This window comes from Lathyrus oleraceus, chromosome 1 (genome assembly GCF_024323335.1).
Source record: "Lathyrus oleraceus cultivar Zhongwan6 chromosome 1, CAAS_Psat_ZW6_1.0, whole genome shotgun sequence".
NCBI classification, from domain to species: Eukaryota; Viridiplantae; Streptophyta; class Magnoliopsida; order Fabales; family Fabaceae; genus Lathyrus; species Lathyrus oleraceus.
In genome coordinates, this window is record NC_066579.1 from 449,512,928 (window position 1) to 449,538,741 (window position 25,814).

A 25,814-nucleotide genomic window follows, 5' to 3' on the forward strand; every position below is an offset into this window, starting at 1 on the left:
TTGAAGCCCGTGAGGGTTGGAAGAAGGCTCAAGACGACCTTCAGAAGATGCGTCTCGAAAAATGTTAATTTGTCCAAAGAGTATGAGAATTTAGTGGAACATTATTATTATGTTCTCCAAGCTTCCTTTGAAAACACTTTGAGGCATGTGGAATTTTTCCATCGTGTGGTGAAAATATCAAGGAAACCGATGCAACTTAAACAAGAAATAGTGTATGAGAGGCCGGTGAACATTGGGGATGAGTCAGACTCGTAGTTTTCTTTTTCTAGGGTACCACTTGTTGGACAAGTGACTCCAAACACAATTTGGGGGGGGGGGGGGGGGGGGGGGGGGGGTGAATCGCGTGGATTTTAGAAATGATGTTCAATTAAAAAATCTTTGATAAACTAAATTGTTTAAAACAATTTTGTAAACCAGAGAAATATTTAGTAGTAGAATAACTTAAATAGAGAAATTAGAGTGAAGAAAAGGTTTAAGCACATCGGTAATAAAAATAGATAAGGGATACGATAATTGCACTAGAGATTTAAAGAGGTTTTACCTAACCACTTGACATACTCGCCTCCCAATAATTTTTTCTTGAGAGCTTCCTCTATATAAATGTGAGTTTTTCACAAGTTATACCCACAAACCTTCTTGCAAACAAATTGTAGTTTCACATTAGCTATCCCGCTAACCAAACACGAGATTTTACATCATAATAATCTCATAATAAAAAGAGAGCTTTTACACCAAGCTCAACTCATGAAGCAAACAAATATTTTCACGGACAACCTCACGAACCAAATAAGAGATTTTACACCAAGCGAAGTTCATGAGCGAAACAAATATTTTCACACATAATCTCATGAACCAAACAAAAACTTCTCACAAGAGACATTGTAAAAGAGATAAATTCTTCTTACATAAATTATAATAATACCCCTGTACCATAATACACAAGAAAGACATCATTGATATTTTCCACTCTTAAAACACTAAGGTAATTTAGTAAAAAATAAAGAAATGAGAAGGAAAGAATTAGAGATTGAGAAATTATGTAGAAATTTGTTTTTTTTTTATGTTTTTTGAAAGTGATGAGAATTCTTCTATTTATAGGCAAAAACTCTAACTCAAAAAGGAAAATGATCCACAAGCCTTTTAATACTCATAATCAGTTTTGAATTAGGTCTAATCAATTATGTGCTTCATAAAAGCGACAACCCCAATTCTCAAAAATGAAAACCTATAACAACTAGTGTCTTAATCAATTAGGAGTATTATTAATTGATTAAGAGGCTTTATGCCTTGTTCTAATCATTTGACTAAGGAGCTTAATTGATTAGGAAGTATATAAAAACTTCTTAAATGTTTTAGAAACATTCTTAATCAGTTCCACAAGCACCTTGATGGTTATTATAAGGTTTTTAAAGGGTTTTATCAAATAGAGAGGTTAAAAACACGTTTAGGTGAGTGTGTACATTGCCTTACTATTTCAAGAGTTATTCTGCTAACTTTTACAAGACTCTGATCACTTAGACACTGACCAGCAAAGCTTTCACACTTCTTATCTTTCACCATTATGAAGCTTCAAGATCCCTTGCTTGATTCATAAATGATTCAACAATTTATATGGGGTTTTGATTCTTTTAACTAATGAGGCTTGATAATACTTCTTGATAGACACCATCGTTAGAGATTGCTTGACTTAAACATAATCATAGATTCCACCGAATGCCGCTTGACATTGGGTGTTGTCCTTTAAGAGGTTGGATTTAACATCTTGATCTCCCAAGTAGAGAAACTTGATCATCTTAATCATAAATTCAAATGAAGACTTATCATCATAGTGTTGTCATCATCAAAACCAATGAGATCGTCTAACTGTTGCAGATATTATATATACCTCTTCCATGTCTCCATGTTTAGAGTTGGTTTGAGGCCGACATATTAGAGACTCAACTCCAATGTTATGGAGTGGATGACTACCAATAGGGGGTGATAATCCCAAATCATCACTCTTTTCATGGTTCATTGTCTTTATCCATGTGACTTTGTTGTGGGGTTTTGATTTCTTTAGTCGTACACCTATGGTGTTTATGACAACATATCTTAGTCGTGCCTATCCTTTTGTAATCATAAATGGGAAAATTTATTAAATATTTTATTCACCTACTAGGAGAAAACATTAGATGATGACCTAAAGTAGGTTATACATACGTGAAATAGAAATACATAACTAAGCGACATAGTCGCTGCTTATTGATCTTCAGGCTTCTTAATAGGTTTAACATTGTCAGTTTTTAGTTGCACTTATTAATGTCTTATACAACCACCAAATTAGATAATTTATATCATACCTGATGGAATCACTGACCCATTTCCTTGGTTGATGATGATCATCTTTCGCAAGCGTTCATCGAGATAGGTCATGTTGACCTCTATCAAACTTTCTTTAGCTTTTCCATCTCGTTATGTAGGGCTTGTGTATCCTCTAGGATCCAGATAAATCATCACACGCCATCACTGGTTCATCAGGAATGTTTTATTATTTTATTTTTAGGCGGATTTGAGAATCCATAATGTCTAGCTTCACAATGAAGGGTTTTTCAAAGATGAAATCATATAGGCTCTTACATGGGACCATTGGAAAATGCAAGTTTATCGACCTTGTATATCTCATTTCTTCAAAGGTGACCCTTATCTCGATATAAACCAACGGGCAGGTAACCGTTCCATTAAAGGCTTGCACGAGTCCCTTATATGGTAATAACTTTTCTCTTTTTATCTCGAGTTTGTTAAAAAGCTTCACATACACGACGTCGCATGAACTTCGTTCATCAATAAGGATTCTCAAAACATAAAACTTAGCCATAGTTGTCGCTATCACCAAAGGGAATATTTTTATATTTGAGATACTGCCCCACCTTTTCACTATAGTATAAACTGAGGATAAGCCTTTGCGGTCTTCCATCAATGGTCGCACCTCCCCATTTACTAACCGCAATCATCTTGGTGATTCTTCTCTTAATTGTTCCTTTAGACGGATTCTGTTTTCTAGGAAGACCTTATGTGATGGATGTGACGTACTGATATTTTCCTCTCAGGTGTTCCTCCTCTTCCTTATTTATATCTTTCCTCGCTCTAATTTTGTTCATAACCTAAATGGTTTTCTTGGGGGATCCTTTTCATCTGCGAGGGGATTGTTTTTTTTCCCTTGGAGATTCATTCGGCCTCTTGTATCCTTTCTTCATCCTAGAGTAATATTTCCTACCGTCTTCTAGGGTGTATCAGGTAAGCCTTCCTTTCTTGATAAATTATTCGAGTACGTTCTTCAAGTGCAAGAAAATGTTAGTGTTGTGACCATGGCTCTTGTGAAAATGTCAAAACCTTATTTTGTTTATCCTGGATGATTCCTTCATCAGCTAGGGGTTATTTATCAATGCTTATATAAGTCTATATTCACTTATTCTTGTAAGATATTCTCTCTTGGTTCATTTAGGGGAATGTAGGACGAAAGTATGTCTTGAGGCCCTTGGTCTTTGTCATCATGATGACAATTATTTTCTCTTTCTGTTGCCCGACCATTTTCCAGGTTCCCTGACCCTCGGCCTTTCTATAATTCTCCGACCATGAGTTCTACTTCATAGTTGATATAGGGTTGGGCCATAGTCAAAAGATCTTTTAAACTTTCCGCTCCTTCTATCCCTGTATTTTCGTGGAACATGTAGTATGATATCAATCCCTTCTTGAATATCCAACAACTTAACCATCATTTGTCCTTCTAAATTCTACAACCATCTTGGTGAACCAGTATATGTACTCCCATAAGGTATCTTTCTTCGTTTGTAGGACCTCTAAGTACGAATATTTTAGTGTGTTGCTTCTCTCGGGCAATGAAGTGGAACGTAAAAGAATCATATAGCTCATTCCAGGAATTTATGCAACCTTCGGGTAGGGTCTTAAACCACGTCATGACAAATCCCTTGAGAGTCAGCCCAAATATCCTGCACTTTATCACACCCTCAAATTTAACCTACCTCATCCTCATCATACTAAACCATAATCCATGAGCATATATCATATACATATCATCTCATATGTATTTGTACTTAATGACTCTCAATAATCCACAAACCCAAGGCATGAGTTTCATCTATGAAGCCTCAAGACCCACTGATCATGTTAAGGTGTACCCAAGCCACCTTAACCCCAATCTCTATCCTTAAGCATCCAACCATCTTGGAGGATCATTCAAGACATATCACTTACTCTCCAAAACCCTAATTGGATGGTGAGTCCTCATTGAAGACACATCAAGATTCATCTGGTCACCCAAGGACCTAAACCCTATCTCTTGACCCCAAGTGGCTTGTATAAGCCATGATTCACTTTGTGCCTTGACCACATCATTGAGGACCCCTAATATCCAATCATTGGTCATTCTACAACTCTTTGAATCACCTAAATACATCTCTTACACCTCAAAACCCTAACTTGAATGGCTATGGCTCTTGATAAAACTTGTGGTCCAAGAAACCCTAGTTTGTGCATTTTGTTGATTCTTTTCTTGGCCCCATTTGACCCTCCCGTCATTTAAAACATCATTAAACTTCAATTCAACTCATTTGCAACCTTTTTTCCATCAAACAAACATCCATTTCACCATGGGACAATGCCTTTGTTTTGGTCTTGATTCATCATTTTCAATGCTTTGGTTTACCCATGGACATGACCTAAAATCATCCCACAATGCTCCAAGCCTCATTTTAAATAACGATATGATCATATGAGCTTCAAACATCCACCATTGTTCCTTGAAAAATAAAGAAGTCACAAATTCACATTTTTAGGTCATGCTGGTTGGTCACATTTTGGCAAGAATGGCCTATGGCAAGTTCCAAAGACCATACATTTCTCATCTTACAAGCTTTTCAAGATCTTATTTGAGCCAAATGTCCTAATTAAGCTCCTCTCCAACTTTTTTTCAAGGTCCAATACCTAATTCATTGAGAAAGGACCCCAATTTTTGCATTGGCCAAGTTGGTCCAACATGTATATCATGCCCTAAAACATGACCAAGACCACTACTTTACCACATTGCCATTTCCAAACCACAACTCCTTTTGACCTGGTTAGTTTTGCATCTAATCATGGACATGGCAAGGAACATTTGGCACAAGTTTCATGCAAAATGCACTAGCCAATTTCATTTAGCCTTGGTTCAAATATTGGAGATCATCCTGATGCACAAACCAGACCAAGTCAGTCAGATTTTGCAATTTGATCCACCAAGTCCTCAAATCACTTTGTTTTGATCCCATTTCCCCCCAAACACATTGTAAAACACATCAGGATAACAATAAAAGTCAACTTGGATGGAAAAACCTCTCACATTTGAAAACCCGATGCCATGTGAAAAGTGAAAAACTTTCCAAAATAGCCAAAGTTCAAACGCACAGCAGGTTAGATCAAAGTCTTTGTCTATTCCTAATTGATGCAAAGAACCAAAACCAATTGGTATGGAGTGCAATCAAGGTCAGATTGTATCTTTCCATGTCTCCCCAAGTTCCACTTTGTGCATATTTTCGAGCTTCACCCTTTCTGAAGTAAACCCTCTCCATTTTCCCTCCAAACCACTCCATCACCTTACCTATAAATAAGGGAAGGTGCTCCATTCATTTTACAAGCTTCATAATCCAAATACATCCTACTGTAAACCCGAGTTGAACCATCAAGAACAAAGTTTCTATTTTTGAGATTCAAAGCATTTTAGTTCCAAATAACCACCCAGAATCCATCCCTGAACATCATTGAAGCTTTCCCAAACACTAACTCATCTTGCCAACACCTCACCTGAGATGCACCAAGTCATCAGAGCACCACTCTGAAACCGATTCCGATCAGGTAGTTCCATTCACCTCCTCCACTCAAACAAGTTACCATTCAACTCGAAATCACTCACTGATCATTAACCCCGTGCTTTGAGTTTTGATTAACCAATATCCATCATTTAATTTTTAATCTAGGTCAAACTTTTTCTTCTGGTTCTTGACAAAATACTCCACACTCAAAGCCAATCAATGGCTCATGAGTGTGGTGGTTAATTTGTTTATGATTATGGAAGATGACTCCATGTTTAAATCTGATTAAAAACACATTTTTCGAGGTTTTGATTTTCGAAGTTTAGAGGTTGAAGACGACTCTAAGTTCGTTGCCTCACGTGTGTTATCAAATTCAAATGTTAATGATGTCGTGTCCTGATTAGTCCTTTAGCATGTGCCTATCATTTTAACTATTGTTTTATTATTCATGACCCCAAGGTCAGGGGTTCAACCCCCAACGCATGCACTCCATTTATTTTTTATTATTTTCACTCTTATTTTATTTATTTTTCACCACATTTATTTCCAATTTCATTTTAATTTTTACCCCACTTATTTTTATTATTCTGAAAATATTTCCAACATGGACCCTTGATACTTCTGCCTCTACTATTTATTTATGTTTTGTTTCATGTCATTTGGACATTTTTTGGTTGACTTTTGAGGTCTTGAACCTAGTGGCTAATGAAGTCTATGTTTGTCATGATATTGGATTGTTTATGGTTGCTTGAACCTTCCATGTTTCAAACCTACTAATAAATGATCAAGTATTCACTCATGGTACTTTGAAGCATGGATAGGTTGCCCCTACATCAACCAATTTGATTCATTTGACATGTAGATGAAGCCTTGATTATGCACATACTAGCTTGTTAGTTTCATCTGATTCATGCTATTACTTTTGCTTATGCTAACCGACTAACTTTTATGCTAACTTATCTATATTGTAAACTGACCCTTTACTATTTTGTGCATATTGTACATTGATCTTTATAACTTTCCTAACTTAATCACTTAATCAAAACATTAACTTTTAACCCTTGAGTCGGTATAGTTTTCCTTCTGTCAAGGTATTGATAGATGGAATTGGGGTTTGCATAACTTTCATTGTTTCAAACCTATTGTAAGTTGATCATTTGATAATCTTAAATTCTTTGCATCAATGATAAGTTATCCCCTAATGTGCCATATTTTTAATCTTTTTACCTAAGGATAGACAATCCTCAAGTGTTGAACTTGTAAATAGTACTAACCACACATAAACTTTACTAACTTTGATCACCACTAACCATTGTTATTGTGTTATTATAATTGTTATTTTGTTATTTACTTTTATGTTGTTACTTTGTAATTTACATTCAAGTACTCATCATCATCATCATACTCATTGTATAAACTCATCATGCATGTTTATTATTGTCATACTATCTTTATTGTCGTCATACAATTAAAAACAACAAAAACATGATAAAACCAAAAATATTCATTCCACTTAATCAACTTGGACCTAAAGGACTTCATCTAGGACCTTTTCTTGGAGGCCTTATCCTTACCTTTGTGATACTCTATTAACTTTGGATTACACCTGTAACTTGCATACCGGTTGTAAGAATGACATCATGGCACCATCCTAGGGGGACATGTTTGTAAGACCATTATCCTTGGTTTATCTTATGTCACTTTTGTAGACACAAGGCTTTCTCATGGGCTACCTTACAATGAGACCCTTTACTTTATTATGGATTACTTTGTATACCTATTATACTACCTAATTTCATAATCAAATAAACAAACCCTTGATACAACATCAAATGGCATTTTCATAATCAAATTCAAAATACATAAAAACTATGATTAATATTGTGTGTCACGAGCCTTAAGTGGCGGGGAGTGAGTAAGAGTGGAGCTTTCCTACCCTTACTTTGATTATTTTGGATGCAAGACACTTGGCTTGTTATCTGGAATCTTCACCTACGCCCATAGACTTTAGTGCAATCTAATCACAAACCTTTTTCATAAAACCCTTATTCAAGGTAAAATCAACACAACCCATCAAACCTCATTTTTTTTCCTTAAGGAACCACCCCGAAAACCCTTTTCTGAAAGGTAAAATCAACCAACACACAAATAGTTTCTACTCCGAACTATGAAGCTTTGATTCCTCATCACCCGATGAGTGATACGTAGGCACAAGGGCCACAATCCTTGGCGAGCACAATAAACAAAAACCCCAGAGTCCAATCATTTTTTTACACTCTTTAGAAAATGAACGAGAATAAATGAGATAAATACCCACATACGTAAACAACCCAAATGGTTCCCATGGAGTACCATGGACGTGAGGGATGCTAATACCTTCCCCTTGTGTAACCGACTTCCGAATCCAAATCTCGATTGCGAGACCGATTCCTTATCTTTGCACTACCCGTGTGCAACCTTTTCTTCCTAAAGGGTTTTATCGATTATTTCCCTTCGCCTATCCCATAGAGGCAATCTAAATAAAATTCGGTGGCGACTCTTCTGATTTTCCTTTTCTCTCTCCCCTTTCGAGGGTAGGGGTATTCTTTAGTTCATAGTCCCGGTTCCCTCGCCTCCATTGAAATCCACGGTAGCGACACACTTCACAACTCTATGGGCTTGGTGGTAGTAAAGAACGGTGTTTACATGTCCGTCTAGATCTCTCGTGCCATCGTACCAATCTAACTTTGGAGGTTTATATAGAGACTTTATGATCCTATTATCAAGGATGCGCCTAGAGAGCAGGTTCCTTCTCCATCCAGAAACCTGTACTTCGATGTCACACATGTCCTTTCTTTGGGAATGGTGTGACGACGGTTAAGGAGGGCGGTGAACCTCATGTTGAGTTTAACTGCAACCTCTCTGTTAGGAATCATGTGGCAGAGTCTGTTTTCCTCGATGTTGGATAGAATATGGTGATTTAGGAGCTACTCTGCATGGAAAGATGGTTTCGACGAGGATCAGTTATGGCATGACTCCCTAGTTTCCTCGTGAAGATGTGTCATGAAAGGAGTAGTCTATAGAAGGAACTTATTGTAGATTCTCTTTTATTTAGAGTAGTATTTTAGCCAAGAAGTGTTAGTTTTGTCGCTGGACTAGGTTGTAAATACTATTGAGAAGAATGTTTGACCCTTGCATGCCTAAGTTGACTTGCTATCATCGGAGGCTTTGAAAGATCTCTTGTTTGAGGATATATGGTTGCGCCGGAGTTCCTTTAAGGTTTGGTGTTGAAATAATTGTTGAGAAGTTTTAAAGGTTGTAAGAAATTGGAACACACTATTACCGACTATCAGAGGATACAAATTATGAGGAGTATGAGAAGAAGGGTAAGTCACCAAGACTGGACCATCTTTGACCGTTTGAGGAAATGGATCTTCCCTCACAAGATCAGGAGCATTGACTATTAGGGTATCCACGAAGGTGTTGCATTGCTCGGCTAATTTAGAAAGTTTTGATGTTGCCATTGCTTTCACGAGATTTACTGATTATTTAAACAAGAAGAATACCATTTGTTGTTGAATTTTAATAAGTAGACAATGGTTTCTTATGGATATTCGAGAGAATTAAATGCCAGTTCCCATGGATGGTGCCATTTTTCTTTGGTGGAACAAGGAATATGAAACGAGATATGAAGAAGATCTTCTAATGCATTGGTGAGTGCTTTCAGTACCTAAGAGCGAAGTGGACCTGCAAAGTTAGCACTAAAACAATGAAGTTTGTCAAAAATTTCAAACAAATGGTTTAGAGAGAGAGATAGAAAGAGAGCGAAAGATACGTGAAAATCGCCCAATGAAGCTTTTATAGGAAGAGCAGTTAAAATAGCTCTTGTTCAATCTTGCATATTCTGTGGATCGTGGTTCGATTAGATCTGACAGTGGGAGATAGGTTAGAGATTAGGACTGCATGCTCTATACTTGGTTGACGTCGCACCTATTCTCCGCATGTTTCTTGTGCCTCTCGTGTTGGATCCCATGATCGAGCCTTTATCCGTGGACCTTACGAACGATCTAAAATAAATATGATGAATATTTTAATTACAATGGTTCTCACACATAATGATTTAGATCAAATAATAATGTCACAATTGTTAGTGTGAAAGCACTAACACTTATTCTTATTTAGAGGATTGGGTTTATATAGGCTCAATATCATTTTGAAGTGGGTCAATATACTTAATAATCCCTTCATTAAAATGATTACAATAAAATCAATGAAAACAAAAATAGATTATAATAACAAAACAAATTACATTTTATTCAAGTCATACATACAAAGTTTATCTCTTAATGAATTAAGATTTTTGACTTCAAATATTTGGTCATGATATCGGAAAGTTGTTCCTCTGTGTAACAGTTTATAACTCCATATTTGATGAAACATGTTAATAAATGAATCCTTACATTAATATGTTTAATTCTTCCATGCATCATTGAGTTCTTGGATAATTTGATGATGGAATTGTATCATAATATATCATAATGTAGTTGTTCGAATCTCCCTTTTTCTTCACCAAATTTTAGTTATCACTACCAAATTGACTTTGTTGAAACTTCTTAATGACCATTCTTAGCCTAATACATTTACAAGCGCATGAAGAAACTGCTATAAATTTAGCTACAATAGTTGACAAGGTCATAATTTCTTGTTTCTTGGAGGAACAAGACATTGCACCTAATCCTAGATTGAATACATAATGAGAATTACTATTTATATCATCATGGAAACTTCCATAGTCATAACCCGAACATCCAAGAAGGTTTCATCCCTAGCCGTTTTCATATAGAACTCCGTAGCTTGAGGTGCCTTATAAGTACCTAGGATTATCTTGGTTGTTGCCATGTGCATTTTTTTGGCTTGTCCATTTACCTGAAAATCATGCATACAACATAACACAAATAAGTTCTAGTCTCAAGTATATAACTGTGACATCTCACATTTAATTTGTGTTACTTAACATCAACCTTCTTTCAATTTTCATCTTTATACAATTTGCATTCGGGTACAATTGGATTGCAAATTTTGTTGTAATTCTCCATGTTAAGTATATGCAAGATCTATTGGAATACTTTTATTAGAGATTGAGGTTTCCACAATTGTCTTGTCTAACTTCAAAACCAAGAAAGTATTACATCCTCTCTAGGCCATTCATTGCAAACATTTTTTCCGTTGGTAATTTGAAACTATTTAACATGTTCTTATAAATCCTAGTGAAGATCAGGGAATCAACATACAGACTTATAATTAGAACCTTATCGTATACTTCATGCTTCACAAAGAGGATTTGTTCATATTTAAGTCCATAGAATGACTATTTTATCTTAGAGACCACCTCATTATTTTCTATTTCATATCCCATTGATTGCTCTGCAAATATTTCTTCATGAATTTCACCATATAGAAAGGAACTCTTGACATTAAACTAAAATGCATGTCATCCATGTTGGACAAATTACTTCAAGCATAAGAGATGGAGGTGAATTGTGGTATTTAAAATTCACAAGTAATTTAAAGTTTTATTAATTAAGAAGCAAATTGTGTTAGTACTTTTAAATATTAGAGAGAAAAGCGGCATAACAATAAAGTAAATAACAAGAACTTAAAAGATAAGGGGTAAAGAGATGGCACTAGAGAATTATATAGGTTCGACCAAACATTGGTCTAGTCCTTTTCCAAAGAGATCTTCTTGAGATTTTACTATAATATTGAGATTTTTTCGGTTATGCCCATGGAACTTTGATATAAGTGAGTCGAGAGATTTTACACTGGCTTATCCCTTCATCCAAAAAAAAAAATCTTTTCCACGGGTGTTGGCTCATATTTTCGACGCCCATTAAGAATTACCAAAATTGGAAATTATACGCATAACTATTTTCGACCAGGAAGTAGTATTCGACCAGCTGGAGGTGATTCGACTGGGCAAGGTGAATAAGGACCAAGCATACAGCTGAGACTCCAGAGGGATTCTTTAGAGAAACGGTTAAAAACGGTTTTCGATCAAAGATTAAAAATTCAAATAAGGGTGGAAACTTTGCCTTCATCAGAAACCGTGAGAGCACACGTGGAGCATAGTGGATGAATGCGCGCATACAAGGCGCCATGTGTCTCGATGTGATTGAAGAACCATCAAAACAGTTATCTCGATCCAGTATAAATATAGGGTCTTAGTGTTAGAAAAGTGTGTGTCAAATTGTGTACAAAAATCTGTAAATTTACCAAGTATTCGGGTGAAGAAGAATAGTAAAGCACAGAATGTACGTTGTCTACACCATTGTTAGTTATTTCAAAGCAATATAAATTTGTCTTTACTTTTTTTCCAGAAATATACTTCTTTACTTCTTTATTTAAAACACCCTCCTTTTACTTTGTCATTTGCAGTTTTAAGATTTCCTTGTTTTTTCCCCTGCTTTGAACACTTACTTTACAGTTTTCAGATTCCTGCACTTTCGACCTTTACTTTGTCATTTATAAATCCTTTACGATTTATTTCATTCACATCACCTTTTTTATTAGTTTTCAAGCTTTGATTTGACGCTTATTATTGAGCATTCGTTACTACTGTCGCAACCTACCTGCGAAAAAAAACAACCGGCGAAAAAGAAAGGACAGAAGAGTCGCCGCCGTGCGTTATTTATCCCAAAGGAGGGAAAGGAAACGCTCGAAGTAAACCTGGAAAAAGGAAAGGAAAAGACAAGGTCTCGCAACCAAATCTTGGGTTCGGGAGTCGGTTATGCAAAGGGAAGGTATTAGCACCCCTACGCATCCGTAGTACTCTACGGGATCCACTTTTGTTGTTCTTGTCTAAAGGGTGTAGGTTTATCTAATGTACTAGTTACTAAAAGAGGGGTCAAACAGAAAATGACTCGCACGGATGTCGTATCCACTGCATACGTATCTCATATGAATATGAGAATCAGAGTCTTCGTAGCTCGGCTACCTATGGGTTAGGGGGGAGTGTGCTCGGTAAGACATCGCGTCTTATGCCTACGTATCTCATCTGGAATGAGAATCAGAGCAAGCCATAGTTCGGCTAACTACGGGTTAAGTTTTGGGATGAACGATGTTACTACGCAATCTACCGGATGCTCGATCTTTGGAGACTTACTCGCCTGTAGTAGAAGGAGATAACGCGTTCTTAGGAGAAGAAAAATCAATGAGTTGTTGGTGTTTAGGAATGCTCATGCAAAAGGGGTAATGAGGATAAGACCTCATAACTCTTAACCCTGGACAGGGTGAGCTCATGACAAAAAGTGGGGGTTCAGAAAGGTGGAACCCTCTCCACTGACTGACCGGACAAAACATCTGGGGTTTTTGTTCTGAAGCATCGACACGTAGTGTGATCTTAAAGAATGACGCACTGAATAACGGGGGATTGATTATTGATCCCTTTTATCCGTCAATTGCCTCTTCATGGAGGTCTTTAGGCAAAAAGTAGTAAAATGCGGGAAAGATAAAGGGGGTTAAGAGATCTACCACACGGATAAAGATCCAAAGCAACAGCAAATAAAGAGATAAGAAACCCAGAGATCTCTCAAGCTAGCACCATCAAAGAAAGCAAGTCAGTACAGGTAATCGGAATAAACCTCCAGGTGGTATCCCACAAATAAAGTGGAATACCAGGCAAGCCATCTCTGCAAGAGTCATATGAGCCCTCACAAAACAAAACTCAACAAACAGGTTAGAGAAACAAGATAGGGTAATCAAGAGTTGCCCCCAAATCAAAATGTAACCACATGAATCATGCCATTAAAATTCGCAAAAAGCTCACAAAAAGCAACCAAGGATAGGAGGCATAAATCTCTTGTCAAACAAATGCATTAAAAGGGTATCAAATTCACCCATAATACCTCATACATTCAGAGCATTCAAATTAATAGTATAAAGTAATGGGAATAAGGCAAACCTGACTGGAGAGATCGAATGAAATTGAATTGTCCGATTGGGTTTGCAAAGCAATCTGAGGGTTTATATGAGATGGAATTGACTCTTTGCAGATGAGTTCCCTTCAGTCTCTGGAGGTTGCTCTGAACTCTGTTAGGTCTTCTCTCACTATCTTTTTCCAGCCAGGGTAATAGGAATAGAATACCTTTTGTTTCACTGAAACTCTGAATTTATAACCTGATTTTTATGGACCTGTGGGCTCAAATGAGAGAGGCCCAAGTCCAAATTTTTTCTGTTATATTTTATTTATTTATTTATTTTCATTTTTTTTTATTTTTTTTTTTCGTTTTTCGTTTTTTTTTCATTTTTCTTTTTCGTTTTTTTTAAACACGTGGGCTTCGCCTAGCGAGCATGACAGTTCAAGAAATTCCTCTGAGCGTAGGTGATTCTGGTGGCTTTTCTTGGGACTCGCTAGGCGATCCATTCTGCTCGCCTAGCGAGCATGACAGCTCATGAACAAACTTTTGCTCCTTCAAGATTAACGTTTTGACTGACGAATAGACCCCATTTGAACCTGTTAGAAGTATCTCAAGTCATTCCCTTGTGTTGATTGATCATCTAAATAGAATCCACAAAGTGTCCTGGATGATGTTGAAGCTTCTTGGAGCTAATCCCGATTGACATGATGAAATGCAATGTATCTAATTCTGATTGATAATGATGAAATGCAATGTGAAATGTTAAATTACCTAAAATGAATGCATGAATGAGGAGGGCAAATTTTGGGGTGTTACAACTACCACATTTCATTTTAAAAACAATTAGCACATGTCCTAGAATCAATCTGATCGATCCTGCAAGTAACCAAATTTAGAAATTTGGAAGATCAACGGTTGTTTACCGATTTTCAAGGTAAACAAATTGGCACACTCGGTGGAACCAGTGCTAACGTTATGTATTGTGTGTAGTTCTAGTTGTTAAGTTTTTTTTGGGGAAAAGATTCGTTGTATATTATTACGAAGTGGTAAAATAGCCATAAACGACGAACAACGAACAGGGAGAGAATCCCATACGAGGATGGCGAATGTGAATGCGCCAGAGACCCGAAACTCTCAAAATCCATCAACAAGTAACATAACACCCCCTTCTTCTTCGATAGGGGTGAACATGGCCATATCGCATGTGTCCGAAGTAGTTCCGTCTATGGTGAGTTTGAAGCCTACGCATTCGATCTCCCATACTGAACCAATTTTAACCTACATTGGACCTAGGGGACCTCCTCATACTCCCCACCAATTAGAGATATTCCAAATAGGCTGTTAGTACCCCCTGGTTTCTCAATACCATTTGGTAGTCGAGAACAACCGTATGGAATGCCAACTTCAGTGATGGCCAATTTACAGAATGTTGGTTCTACTTTTTCAGAACCGGTGGTAAACATAAATTCTCCAGCGCAAGGGTCTGGGATTAATATGGGTCGAACCAACCAATCTTCAGGTTTGAGGCACCCGACACAACTACCTACTCTTATTAATAACTCTGTGGTAGCATGGAGGCAACAAATGGACGAAAGCAATCATGAAATGGTTCAAATGTTGACTCAGACTTTGACCACTGTGCTGAATCCTCTGATTCAAAATACGACTCAGTCGAATCAACAGATGACAACACAGGTGGCTTGAATGTCTGAGTTTCTTAGTATACCTCAGCACCAACGACCTCCTCCTAGGGATTGGGTAAGAGAGAATCAAGAGGCCACATTTGAGGAAGACCTAACCATTAACCATATCCCACAAAACCAAGGGGGAGTAGCAGTACCCCCTAGGATCGAACCACAAGTACCCAGGGAACCAAGGATATTAATGGTGAATAGAAACCAAAATGTTGATGATATCATACGTCAAGTTCGACATGACGATGTGGCAGCAGATAATAACCTAGTAGCTATAGTCGAAAGAATCATGGTTCGAAACAGGGTAAATTTTGGCCTTAGAAGGCCAAATTATACGTCGCCTTTAGCAGAGTATATCTTACAAGCAGAAGCACCCCTTAGGACCAAAATCCCCAAATTCACCAAGTTTGCTGAGGATACTATCGAGTCTACTGTTGAGCACGTGGCGAGATATTTAATCGAGGTTGGAGATATGTCAAATAATGAGAGCCTTAGGATAAAAAAAATTCCAAGTTATCTCACAAAGAATGCTTTCACATGGTTCACGACCTTACCCCAAAATTCAATCCACACTTGGAACCAACTGAAAAGAATGTTCCTTGAACAATTTTACATGGGGAATACGAAGATAAGTTTGAAGAAATTGGCTAGTGTCAGACGAAAGTTCACTGAGCTAATTGATGGCTATCTAAACAGATTTTGATTACTCAAAGCTAGGTTTTTTATGCAAATACCAGAGCATGAACTGGTCGAAATGGCTGCTGGGGGTCTTGACTATTTGATTAGAAAGAAATTAGATACTTAATACCTAAGGGATATGGCCCAATTGGCTGACAGAGTTCGAAAGTTAGAACGTTTAAAGGAAGAAAAGGCTAGGGAGAACAAATGTAAAAGGGTAGCCTATTTCGATTTTAGGAATGATGACGAAGGTCCATGTCATGAAATTTTAGACTTCGACGATAATGAGATCGACCTTGCTGAATTGACACAAGGGCCACCATATGCGTGCAAAGTTTTAGCCCATTCGAACGGGAAAAATCATGTCGAACCTGAAAAGAGTGACAAATTTCCTAAGAAAACTTATACGTTCAACGTTACAAAATGTGACGAAATTTTTGACTTACTCGTCAAAGATGATCAAATGATAGTATCTCCGGGTGCTAAAGTACCCCCTTTAGAGCAAAGAAAGAAAATAGGGTTTTGTAAATACCATGGTTTTTATGGTCATAAAATGTCTCAATGTTTTCTTTTCAGGGATCTTGTGCAAAATGTCATCCAGGAAGGAAGACTCAAGTTCGAAGGAAAAACATAGAGTCAGATGAAGATCGACTTCGATCCTCTACAAGCAGCTAAGGCCCATTATACTGAACCAGAGGAAGTGAATCTTATTGAAGTCACTGATGATTTCAACATGACTGAAGTCACTGAAGACTTCGTCAATGAACCTGTTACGGCCAGGGTTCATGAGTACTTCGAGCAAGCGCCTCTTGATGATTTTGCTCAAAAGGTTGCAGGAGATGTCAACAAAAAAATGCTGAAGCCTCCGATGCCGAGGACGCTAAAATTTCAAAGTTAATGATGATTACTAAAGAAACCACTGATAATTTCGTTCAGATGGACAAGGCCACTGAGGGCCTTCAAAAACAATTCCAAAGGTTGGATATTACTGAGGATATCCACATGAGGTTAATATGGCGGAGTTATCTCAAGAAACCTCTATGGAGGTCGACGGTGAATGTCGACAGGAGGAGTATGACAAGGTCGTCTTCCCTCAAGAGGAAGAAGCGCTGTCGGATTTCCTCCGACGGTGTCAGAAAAAGAAGTCGGAAGTTATGATGTGACCCAGGTGCAGTGTTGTATTCGACAAGAAAGCAACTCAGAATCTTGAAGGGGTTAGGAGAGTAAATCACCAAGATGGTCATAAAGCCACCCAAAATCATCAAGTGGGTAAGCCAAGAAGGGCTTTCGATCCCAGGAGATATCCTGATCCGAGACGCCCCATGGTGAAGCTGAGTGAAACCAAGCAAGCAGGGTGAAATTCAAACCCATTTCCTTCAAGCCTGGTGTCGAGGGGTCAAATGGAATGTGGGTTAAGCAAACTGATGGCAAGAAACACAGTCATGGAAAGTGGCAGAATTTCGATGTTGAAAGGGGTTCGTCACTGGCTTACTGCAAGGAATTTCGGACCGACAAAAGGACCTCACATGTGTCCGAGAACTATAAGAGAAAAAACCCTATGACGAGATCTCAGTGGAGAAGAGAACAAAGAAGGCGAAAATCCCAAAGAGAAGCAGGTGAGAGAGATTAGGCTGAGTCGAGTACCAATGTGACTGTGAAGAAAAGGGAGGACCCAAACTTCGCCAAAAGAGATCCCAATATCTCAGTTAGAACGGCCAGTGAAAAATACAATCAGGTGGCCGCCGAAGATGAATTGTTTACTGACAACTTCGACTCTGGTTCGGAAGCTTCCTTAAACATCTTAGTCGGGGTAGTATCCGTAATGCCCAGGGAATTCGATCGGATTACTGAAGTTGAAGACAATGGCATCATCACAAAGAGGGAGATGGCCGCTCACAAGCCAGTATGTTACTATGTAATGAACAACGACTGTGTTGAAGAGCAAAATGCCTTTTTTGAAAGACCCAGTGAAGCCATGAAGAGCCACCTAAAACCCCTCTTCATCACTGGGAAAGTCGAAGACGTCCCCGTTAATAAAATATTGGTGGATTGTGGAGCGAATGTGAACTTGATGCCTCACCACATGCTGAGGAAAATTGGCAAATATGATACTGATGCCAAACCTCATAATATGGTGCTAACTAACTATGAAGGTAAAGTAGGTTCCACCATGGGGGCTATCCAAGTCGAATTAACTATAGGGATAGTCACTAGGTCTATAATGTTTATGATTATGGAAACCAAGGCTAACGACAATCTGTTGCTTGGAAGAGAATGGATCCATGGGGTCGAAGTTGTCCCATCTTCAATGCACTAGAGGGTAATAATTTTGCGCCCAGATGGCATCGTCGAAAACATAGAGGAGGATCAGGGGTACTTTAAAACCCCTATCAATCATGTCGACAAGCGCCAGTTTGACAAACACTTAGCCACTATAGCCCCCTGTGATTCGGCTGAATTTACGTTTACCCCTGACAACAATGCTTATTGTTCCTTGTCACTACACCCTCACTATGGTTTTCGGTAGGACAGAGAGATAGTAGGCGAAGACAACTTCGAATATTTGGGAGTATCTGGAATCAACCCCATAGGATGGGGAAGTGAATTCAGTAATGATGACTTAGTTTACAGCGTTAAAGAGGAGTTCGGCTTACATAGCCGAGAGCAAACAACAACTAGCCTTAGAGACCGAAGTCAAAAATATGGTTGTCGAAGCTAGTGAAGTTTCTCAATAGATAGGTCCCGAGAAGGACTTCGACCCAATGCCACTTGATAAAGGTCTGAATGAAGAGCAAGACCAGAGGCTCGATGCGATATACGACGATGAACCTTTGGGTTTCGAGAAGGATCCGCTAGCAACAAACATTAAAATGCTGGCTTAGGATCCCCTTGAAGAAGTAGACTTGGGGGAGAGAGCAATAAAAAGGCCAACTTACATCAGTGCCAACATTCATCCTCAACTCAAGATCGAAGTGGTCCAGTTGCTGAGAGAGTTTAAGGATTGTTTTGCATGGGACTATGATGAAATGCCCGGTTTAAGCAGAGAGTTGGTCGAATTGAAACAGTTGATCAAGCTTGGAAAGAAGCCTGTGAAGCAGAACCCAAGACGATTTTCTCCAGTAATACTATCGAAGATCAAGGAGGAAGTTGAAAGGCTTCTCCGTTGTAATTTCATTCGCACGACCAGGTATGTCGAATGGTTAGCTAACACTGTGCCAGTTGTAAAGAAGAATGGTACTTTAAGGGTTTGCATAGATTTTAGAGATTTAAATACTGCAACCCCAAAGGATGAATATTAGATGCCAGTGGCGGAAATGCTAGTCGACTCTGCTGCAGGATATGAACATTTAAGCATGCTTGATGGGTATTATGGGTATAATAAGATATTTATTATTGAAGAGGATGTCCCGAAAACAACATTTCATTGCCCCAGAGCCTTAGGCACCTACGAATGGCTAATGATGCCTTTTGGTTTGAAAAATGCTGAGGAACCCTACCAAAGAGCGATGAATTCGATCTTCCACGATTTCATAGAAACTTTTATGCAAATCTATATAGACTATATTCTTATTAAATCTGTTTCAGGGAAGAGTCACATAGACCATCTTCAAATATCTTTCGAGAGGATGAGAAAACATGGTCTAAAAATGAATCCTTTAAAATGCACTTTTTGTGTGCAGGCTGGGGATTTCTTAGGTTTTGTGGTCCACAAAAAGGGGATCGAAATAAACCAGAATAAGACCAAGGCCATCATGGAAGCGAAAGCGCCATCGACAAAGAAAGGTTTGCAGTCACTGCTGGGCAAGATCAATTTCCTAAGGAGATTCATCTCAAACCTTAGTAGGAAGACGCAAGCATTCTTGCCTTTGCTTCGACTCAACAAGGAAGTGTTCGAATGAGGGAAGGCTCAACAAGAAGCATTCGATAAGATTAAAGCATACTTGAACCATCCACCAATCTTAACACCACCTTGTAGAAATAAAAGTATGAGATTGTATATATCTGCATCTGATAAAACTTTAGGAAGCATGTTAGCCCAGAAGGATGATACTGGTGTTGAAAGATCCATTTACTACCTCAGTAGAGTTTTAAATGATGTAGAAACTAGGTATAGCATGACCGAAAAATTATGTTTATGCTTATATTTCTCATGTACAAAATTGAAACATTATATCAAATCTGTTGACGTTTATGTTTCATCTCATTGTGACGTTATTAAACATATGTTGTTGTTAGAAGTAGTTTAAGTGTCGGGTTTTTGTTATCGTCTCCACAGGGATTGTGAGATATCACTGCCGTTCGACAGTTGTTTTAATTCTTAACTCGTAGTAACAAGGGGAGTTTTGGTTTTAGTCACGGTAGCTTGCATAAAAGTGTAAGAAAATGCGGTAAAAGTTTTGGTTTTTCTATTTGATAAATATTGTCAAAGTTAGGGTTCGACGATCACTTTGCATGCATATGTTCAATCAACAAAACTTATAAACTCCTTTAGATGATAAACTATTTCACAAAGTCCTCCCAATGTGTTTATCTCTAACACACATTGTGGGTTTTCCCATTTTGATCCATTGTTGATCTCTCACACAATCTATCAAAATGACAACTTTTTGGTTCAACTTTATGGTGAACAAAATCATTCATTACTATCTCTAGCTAACAAACAAGATTGGATGAAAACCTAGGTAAAGAGTTGGTAAACATCTCTCGATCAGAAACCAACACAAAGAGTTATCGATAAAACAAAGTTTTCACCATATATTCATCATTAAAGAGTTTACAAATGAAGATCATCCCATATACACACAAAGCTTATGATCATCTACATCTAACCTTGACAAAATGAATGACTTAGCTACTCATTTTCATGGTAGCTTGTACAACAAGTTTCGGTTGAAGGTTGATCAACATCCAAGTCGAAGAATCGAGATTGGATGGGAATCCACCTTCTTTTTGTAGAATATTGTTAAGAGATGAAGAAAAATGAAGAAAAAGTGTTTCTAGGTTACAAAATATGATCCCAAGAAATGCTGAAAATATCTAAGTGAAAAAGTTGGTATCTTCTAAAAAGTAGCCCCAGCTAATTATACTACTGCTGTCTGAGCTGTCATGCTCGCTAGGCGAGCAGAATGGTTCGCCTAGCGAGCCCCAAAATAGGCACCAGAGGCACCTGCGCCCAGAGAAATATCCTTGGCCAGATTTCATGTGTTCGCTAGGCGAAGAAACCTTCGCTAGGCGAAGCCCACGCTTTCTCCTTCGCTCCATCGAGTTTAGATGGTTTTGCTACTGGAATTGCTCGCTGGGAGCTCGCTAGAGGCTCGCCTAGCGAGTAAGTGCTGGCTGTGCTTTTGACCAAGTCTGGGCGTGTTCGCTACCACCTTCGTTGGCTGCTCGCCTAGCGAGTTTACTGACTTTACTACTGTAAAATTCTGGGGATGTTCGCTCGAAGCTCGCTGGGTGCTCGCCTAGCGAGCACTTCGCCCCAGCACTCGCCTAGCGAGCATGCTGATGAATGCATTCTTTTCTTGGTCCCTTTGCCAACTTTCTTGTGCCTTCATTTTCTATTATTTCATGCCTAATTCCTGCACAATAACACACAAATTAAAGGTACCAAGATCGTTTAACATTGTATTGCAATTCATCTAAAGCAAAGGCGGTTTCGAACACTTTAGCAACAAAAAGGAGTGAAAGATGCCCACATTTGATAGCTCAAATAAGCACTTTTGGGCATCTAACAGTTGTCAAAACCAATTTTGCATAGTCGAATTGGGAAATGGGCACTAGCATTGACTGAATTTTATTTAACATACATGCCATTAAGAGCTATTAAAGGACAAGTGGTAGCAGACTTCATAGTCGATCACTCCATTGACGTAAACGCATTAAACTATTTTGAATAGGACCTTGGAAGTTATAGTTCGATGGGTCTAGTCATAAAGATGGTACAGGCGTCGGGGTTGTAATTATTTTTCCTAATAAAATTCCAACAAAATTCCAGTACAAAGTAGAAGGTACCTGCTTAAACAATGAGGCTGAATACGAAGCCCTCATAGCAGGACTTGAAATGTTGTTGGAATTGGGGGCAACTCGAGTTAAAATAATGGGAGACTCGGAGTTGGTTATAAAATAGATCACAAAGGAATATAGATGTGTTAAGGAGAATTTGATCATGTATTTCATAATCGCCAGTCGACTACTAAAAAGGTTCGAAATGGTTTCTATTCGACACATACCTCGACTAGAAAACCAAGTGGCTAACTATTTAGCTCTGATTTCATCCGGGTACAAAATTTCAAAAGAAAAGTTGCACAAAGTCATTGAAGTCAGGGGAAAGGTCGTGGCAACCAGATTAATGCCCCTAGATTTAGAAAAGACAAAGCTAGGATATGCTGGTAAAGGAAATTTCGAAATATTGGCAATAGGTAATTTGACGGATGAAGACTGGAGGAAGCCAATAATGGTGTATCTGCAGAATCCAACATCGTCTACTGATTGAAAAACCAGGTATCGAGCATTGAGTTATGTTCTTTTGGGTACATAGTTGTTTAAGAAATCTCCTAAGGGAATTTTGCTGAAGTGCCTCAGTGAGTCAGAGGCGTACTTTGCCCTTTCGACTGTACATAGTGGAGCGTGTAGGGCACACCAAGTCGGTTATAAGATGAAATGGCTTTTATTTCGCCAAGGGATGTATTGGCCTACCATGTTAAAAGACTGTATTGAATTTGCAAAAGGTTGCCAAGAATGTCAGATGAATGCAGGCATACAGCGCGTTCCTGCAAGTGAATTACATTCTATCATCAAGCCTTGGCCATTTAGGGGTTGGGCTTTAGATTTGATTGGGGAAATTCAACCTCCATCATCTGAAAACCAAAGATATATATTGGTGGGAGTTGATTATTTTACAAAGTGGATTGAAGTTATACCCTTACCAAATGTGAACCAAGAGGATATGATCGAATTTACCCAAAAGCACATTATTTATAAATTTGGAATCCCAGAGAAGATTACAACGGATCAAGGGTCAATATTTACTGGTCGAAAAATGCAAGAATTTTCCAAAGAAATGGGCTTCAAATTGTTAACGTCAACGCCCTATTATGCTCAGGCTAATGAACAAGTCGAAGTTACCAATAAAATGATCATTGGTTTGATTAAAAAGCATGTAGGGAAGAAGCCTAGGAATTAGCACAAAACTCTGGACTATATTTTATGGGCATGTCGTACCTCTCCCAAAGAGGCTACTAAGTCGACCCCCTTTCGTCTAACTTTTGGCCATGATGTTGTTCTACCAGTAGAAATTCACCTATAATCCATAAGGATTCAAAGGCACCATGAACTTCCAACAGAGTCATACTGGAGCACGAAGTTGGATGAATTGGTTGACTTAGATGAGGAAAGGTTAAATGCCTTAGAATTGCTAAAATGATAAAAGAAGAGAATAGAAATCTCTTATAATAAGAAGGTAAAAGTCAAAAGTTTTTCACCCGAAGACTTGGTCTGGAAACTGATCCTTCCAATGGATTGAAAAGATAGAGCCTTAGGGAAGTGGTCCCCAAAGTGGGAAGGCCCTTTCCAGATTTTACAGATATTCTCTAAAGTGCCTATGAAATCGAAGAGCTTAGTGAAGATAAAAGGATTCTAAGAGTAAACGGGAAATATTTTAAAAAATATAAACCGACAATCCAAGAGGTAAAAATAAGAGACGAATAATCATATAAATAAAACAAAGCCAATATGGTAAGAATGCCAAAATGGTTATATTGAAGTCGGAGGCCCAAAGGACCAATATTCGTTACAATCAAAATTTCATTACATTGCCAAATAGATAAAGAAGCACTAGAAAGGGAGGTTGGCCTTGATCTGAAGATACTTAGCCTTAAGGAGCTCTAGACGTTTTTCGCACAAAGATCTCTTCGATCGCAGGAGTTTAAGGTTAGACTCAAGTTGACGAGCCTTTTCGACAAATTCCATGCCAAATGATAGCTCTTGAGCCATTAAAGCTTCGTCAAACTCCAAGAGTTGTTTTTTGCTTTTTTCAGCATCAGAGATCTTCTCCTGAAGTTCTTCTATTTGTTTCCTCCGGGAAGCAATGTCACAGTTGTGAGCTTAGACCTTTTCCTTGTTCTTCTGTTTGGTCTGTTCCAATCCCATTGCCCTATTGGTAGATTCAGTGGTAGCATCCTAGGCAGCAGCCTCAGAACCAAACTTCTTCTCAATTTCCCATGTGAGCTGAGGTAGCAACTTATGATCTGCAACAGCTTGGTCGATCATAGTTCTTATCTCCAAGATAACGTTTGCCACTTCAGGAGAAGCATCTAACAGGTCGACTTGGCTGAGAAGAGACTTTAGAGTCAAAGTGGCAGAGGGATCAACCAATAGTAACAGAAACAAGTCACCTTTGAAGACTTTGTCTTTGATCTTAGAAATAACCTCGCATGCAGGAGTGCTTGAAGGTTGATATTCATACACTGAAGTGCTAAGGCTTTTGTCAGAAGAACTTTCCCTGGAGTTTAGAAAGGCTTTCAAATACTCAAGAGGCTGGATTCGTTTCAGGATAGCCAATTTTTCTACAAAAAGACCCCCAATACTACTCGACGAAACTCCGGCCGTTGGAACGTCAGCCATAATGGGAGTGACAGGAGTTTGAGTTTGAGCTTGCTCTTCGGCTGCATTATCCTCTCCCCCTTCAAAGCCTTCTACATCCTCAAGGTTGACGATGGGGTTGCCTTTATTCGCCTCCTTCTGAACCATATCTTCGACATCTCCATCTTCTCCCTGGGGATCGCTCGCTCCTTCAGCTGTATGTAAATCAGCCCCAGAGGTTTCCTCGTCTTCAGCTAATGCATCCTCAACCATGGGGTATGGATTACCTCCAGCCCTACCTTCTTTGCTCGAATCTGTTTTGTGACCAGAGTCGTTGGTTTGTGAATGTTGAGTAGTAGTGTTCGATGGTGAAGCGTCGAGGTCATCAGATGGAGGTTGGTTAATCTGACTTATAGAACCCTTTTTAGATGATGGTCGATAAGTAGGTTCGCCAACACTATTTAAAACATCGGGCGTAGAGACACGCGCGGAAGAGGTTGTCTTCTTGGTTCGAGCGACTGTGCTTACACCACCCTAAAATTAATACGATTGAAAATTATAAATGGATAAAGGAGGTAAATAAGTGAAGTGAGGTAAAGAGAAGTTTGTTATACCTTATCACCTTCGACCCCACGGCTGGAGTTATCACTCTCACTTTGGGCCGCCGCTACCTTCGACATCTCCTCAGGAGTATGCTATTGGATAACAAGTGCAACATGCCTTTTCCTTGGAAGTTTGACTGGAGGTTGGTCTGAAGCATCAGTGGCCTTTGGCTGTGGCTTCCTCTTCCTAGAAGTTAGGTCGAGAAACGAAGACAAATCATCTTCGTCAGATTCTATAATGATGGGAATGTCAGCAGGCTTTTGGATTTTTAAGGGACTCACTGGAGGTTTTCGAGCAGCCTGAGTCGAGAATGGGAATATTAGTATCATAAGTATACAACACAGACAAAAGAAACAAGAGAAAAATGGTACCTTTATAGTCTTGCCGCCTCCTTTGGTCTTCGACTCGATTGGTCTCTTGCTGGTGGGTTTCTTAGGTGGAATCTTGATAGCTAAATGAGAACAACATAAAACAGTTAGTGTTAGATAAGAGTAAATGGATTTCAAAGGGAATGTACTTTG

General features: G+C 38.5%; 2 protein-coding genes across 2 annotated transcripts; both read left to right on the forward strand.

Annotated features, from left to right (window-relative positions):
- The first annotated feature begins 15,622 nt into the window (after positions 1-15,622).
- LOC127115246 (uncharacterized) lies at positions 15,623-16,135 on the forward strand. Its single transcript, XM_051046834.1, has one exon. It carries the CDS (start codon positions 15,623-15,625, stop codon positions 16,133-16,135), a length of 513 nt encoding a protein of 170 aa, XP_050902791.1.
- A 1,797-nt stretch (positions 16,136-17,932) lies between these two features.
- LOC127115248 (uncharacterized) lies at positions 17,933-18,427 on the forward strand. The gene has a single exon (XM_051046835.1). It carries the CDS (start codon positions 17,933-17,935, stop codon positions 18,425-18,427), a length of 495 nt encoding a protein of 164 aa, XP_050902792.1.
- Positions 18,428-25,814: the final 7,387 nt, after the last annotated feature.

Bases quoted from the DNA above. Each gene is read 5' to 3' on its own strand.
- LOC127115246 (XM_051046834.1), top strand. From the start codon at position 15,623: ATGGTGAATAGAAACCAAAATGTTGATGATATCATACGTCAAGTTCGA.
- LOC127115248 (XM_051046835.1), top strand. From the start codon at position 17,933: ATGCCCAGGGAATTCGATCGGATTACTGAAGTTGAAGACAATGGCATC.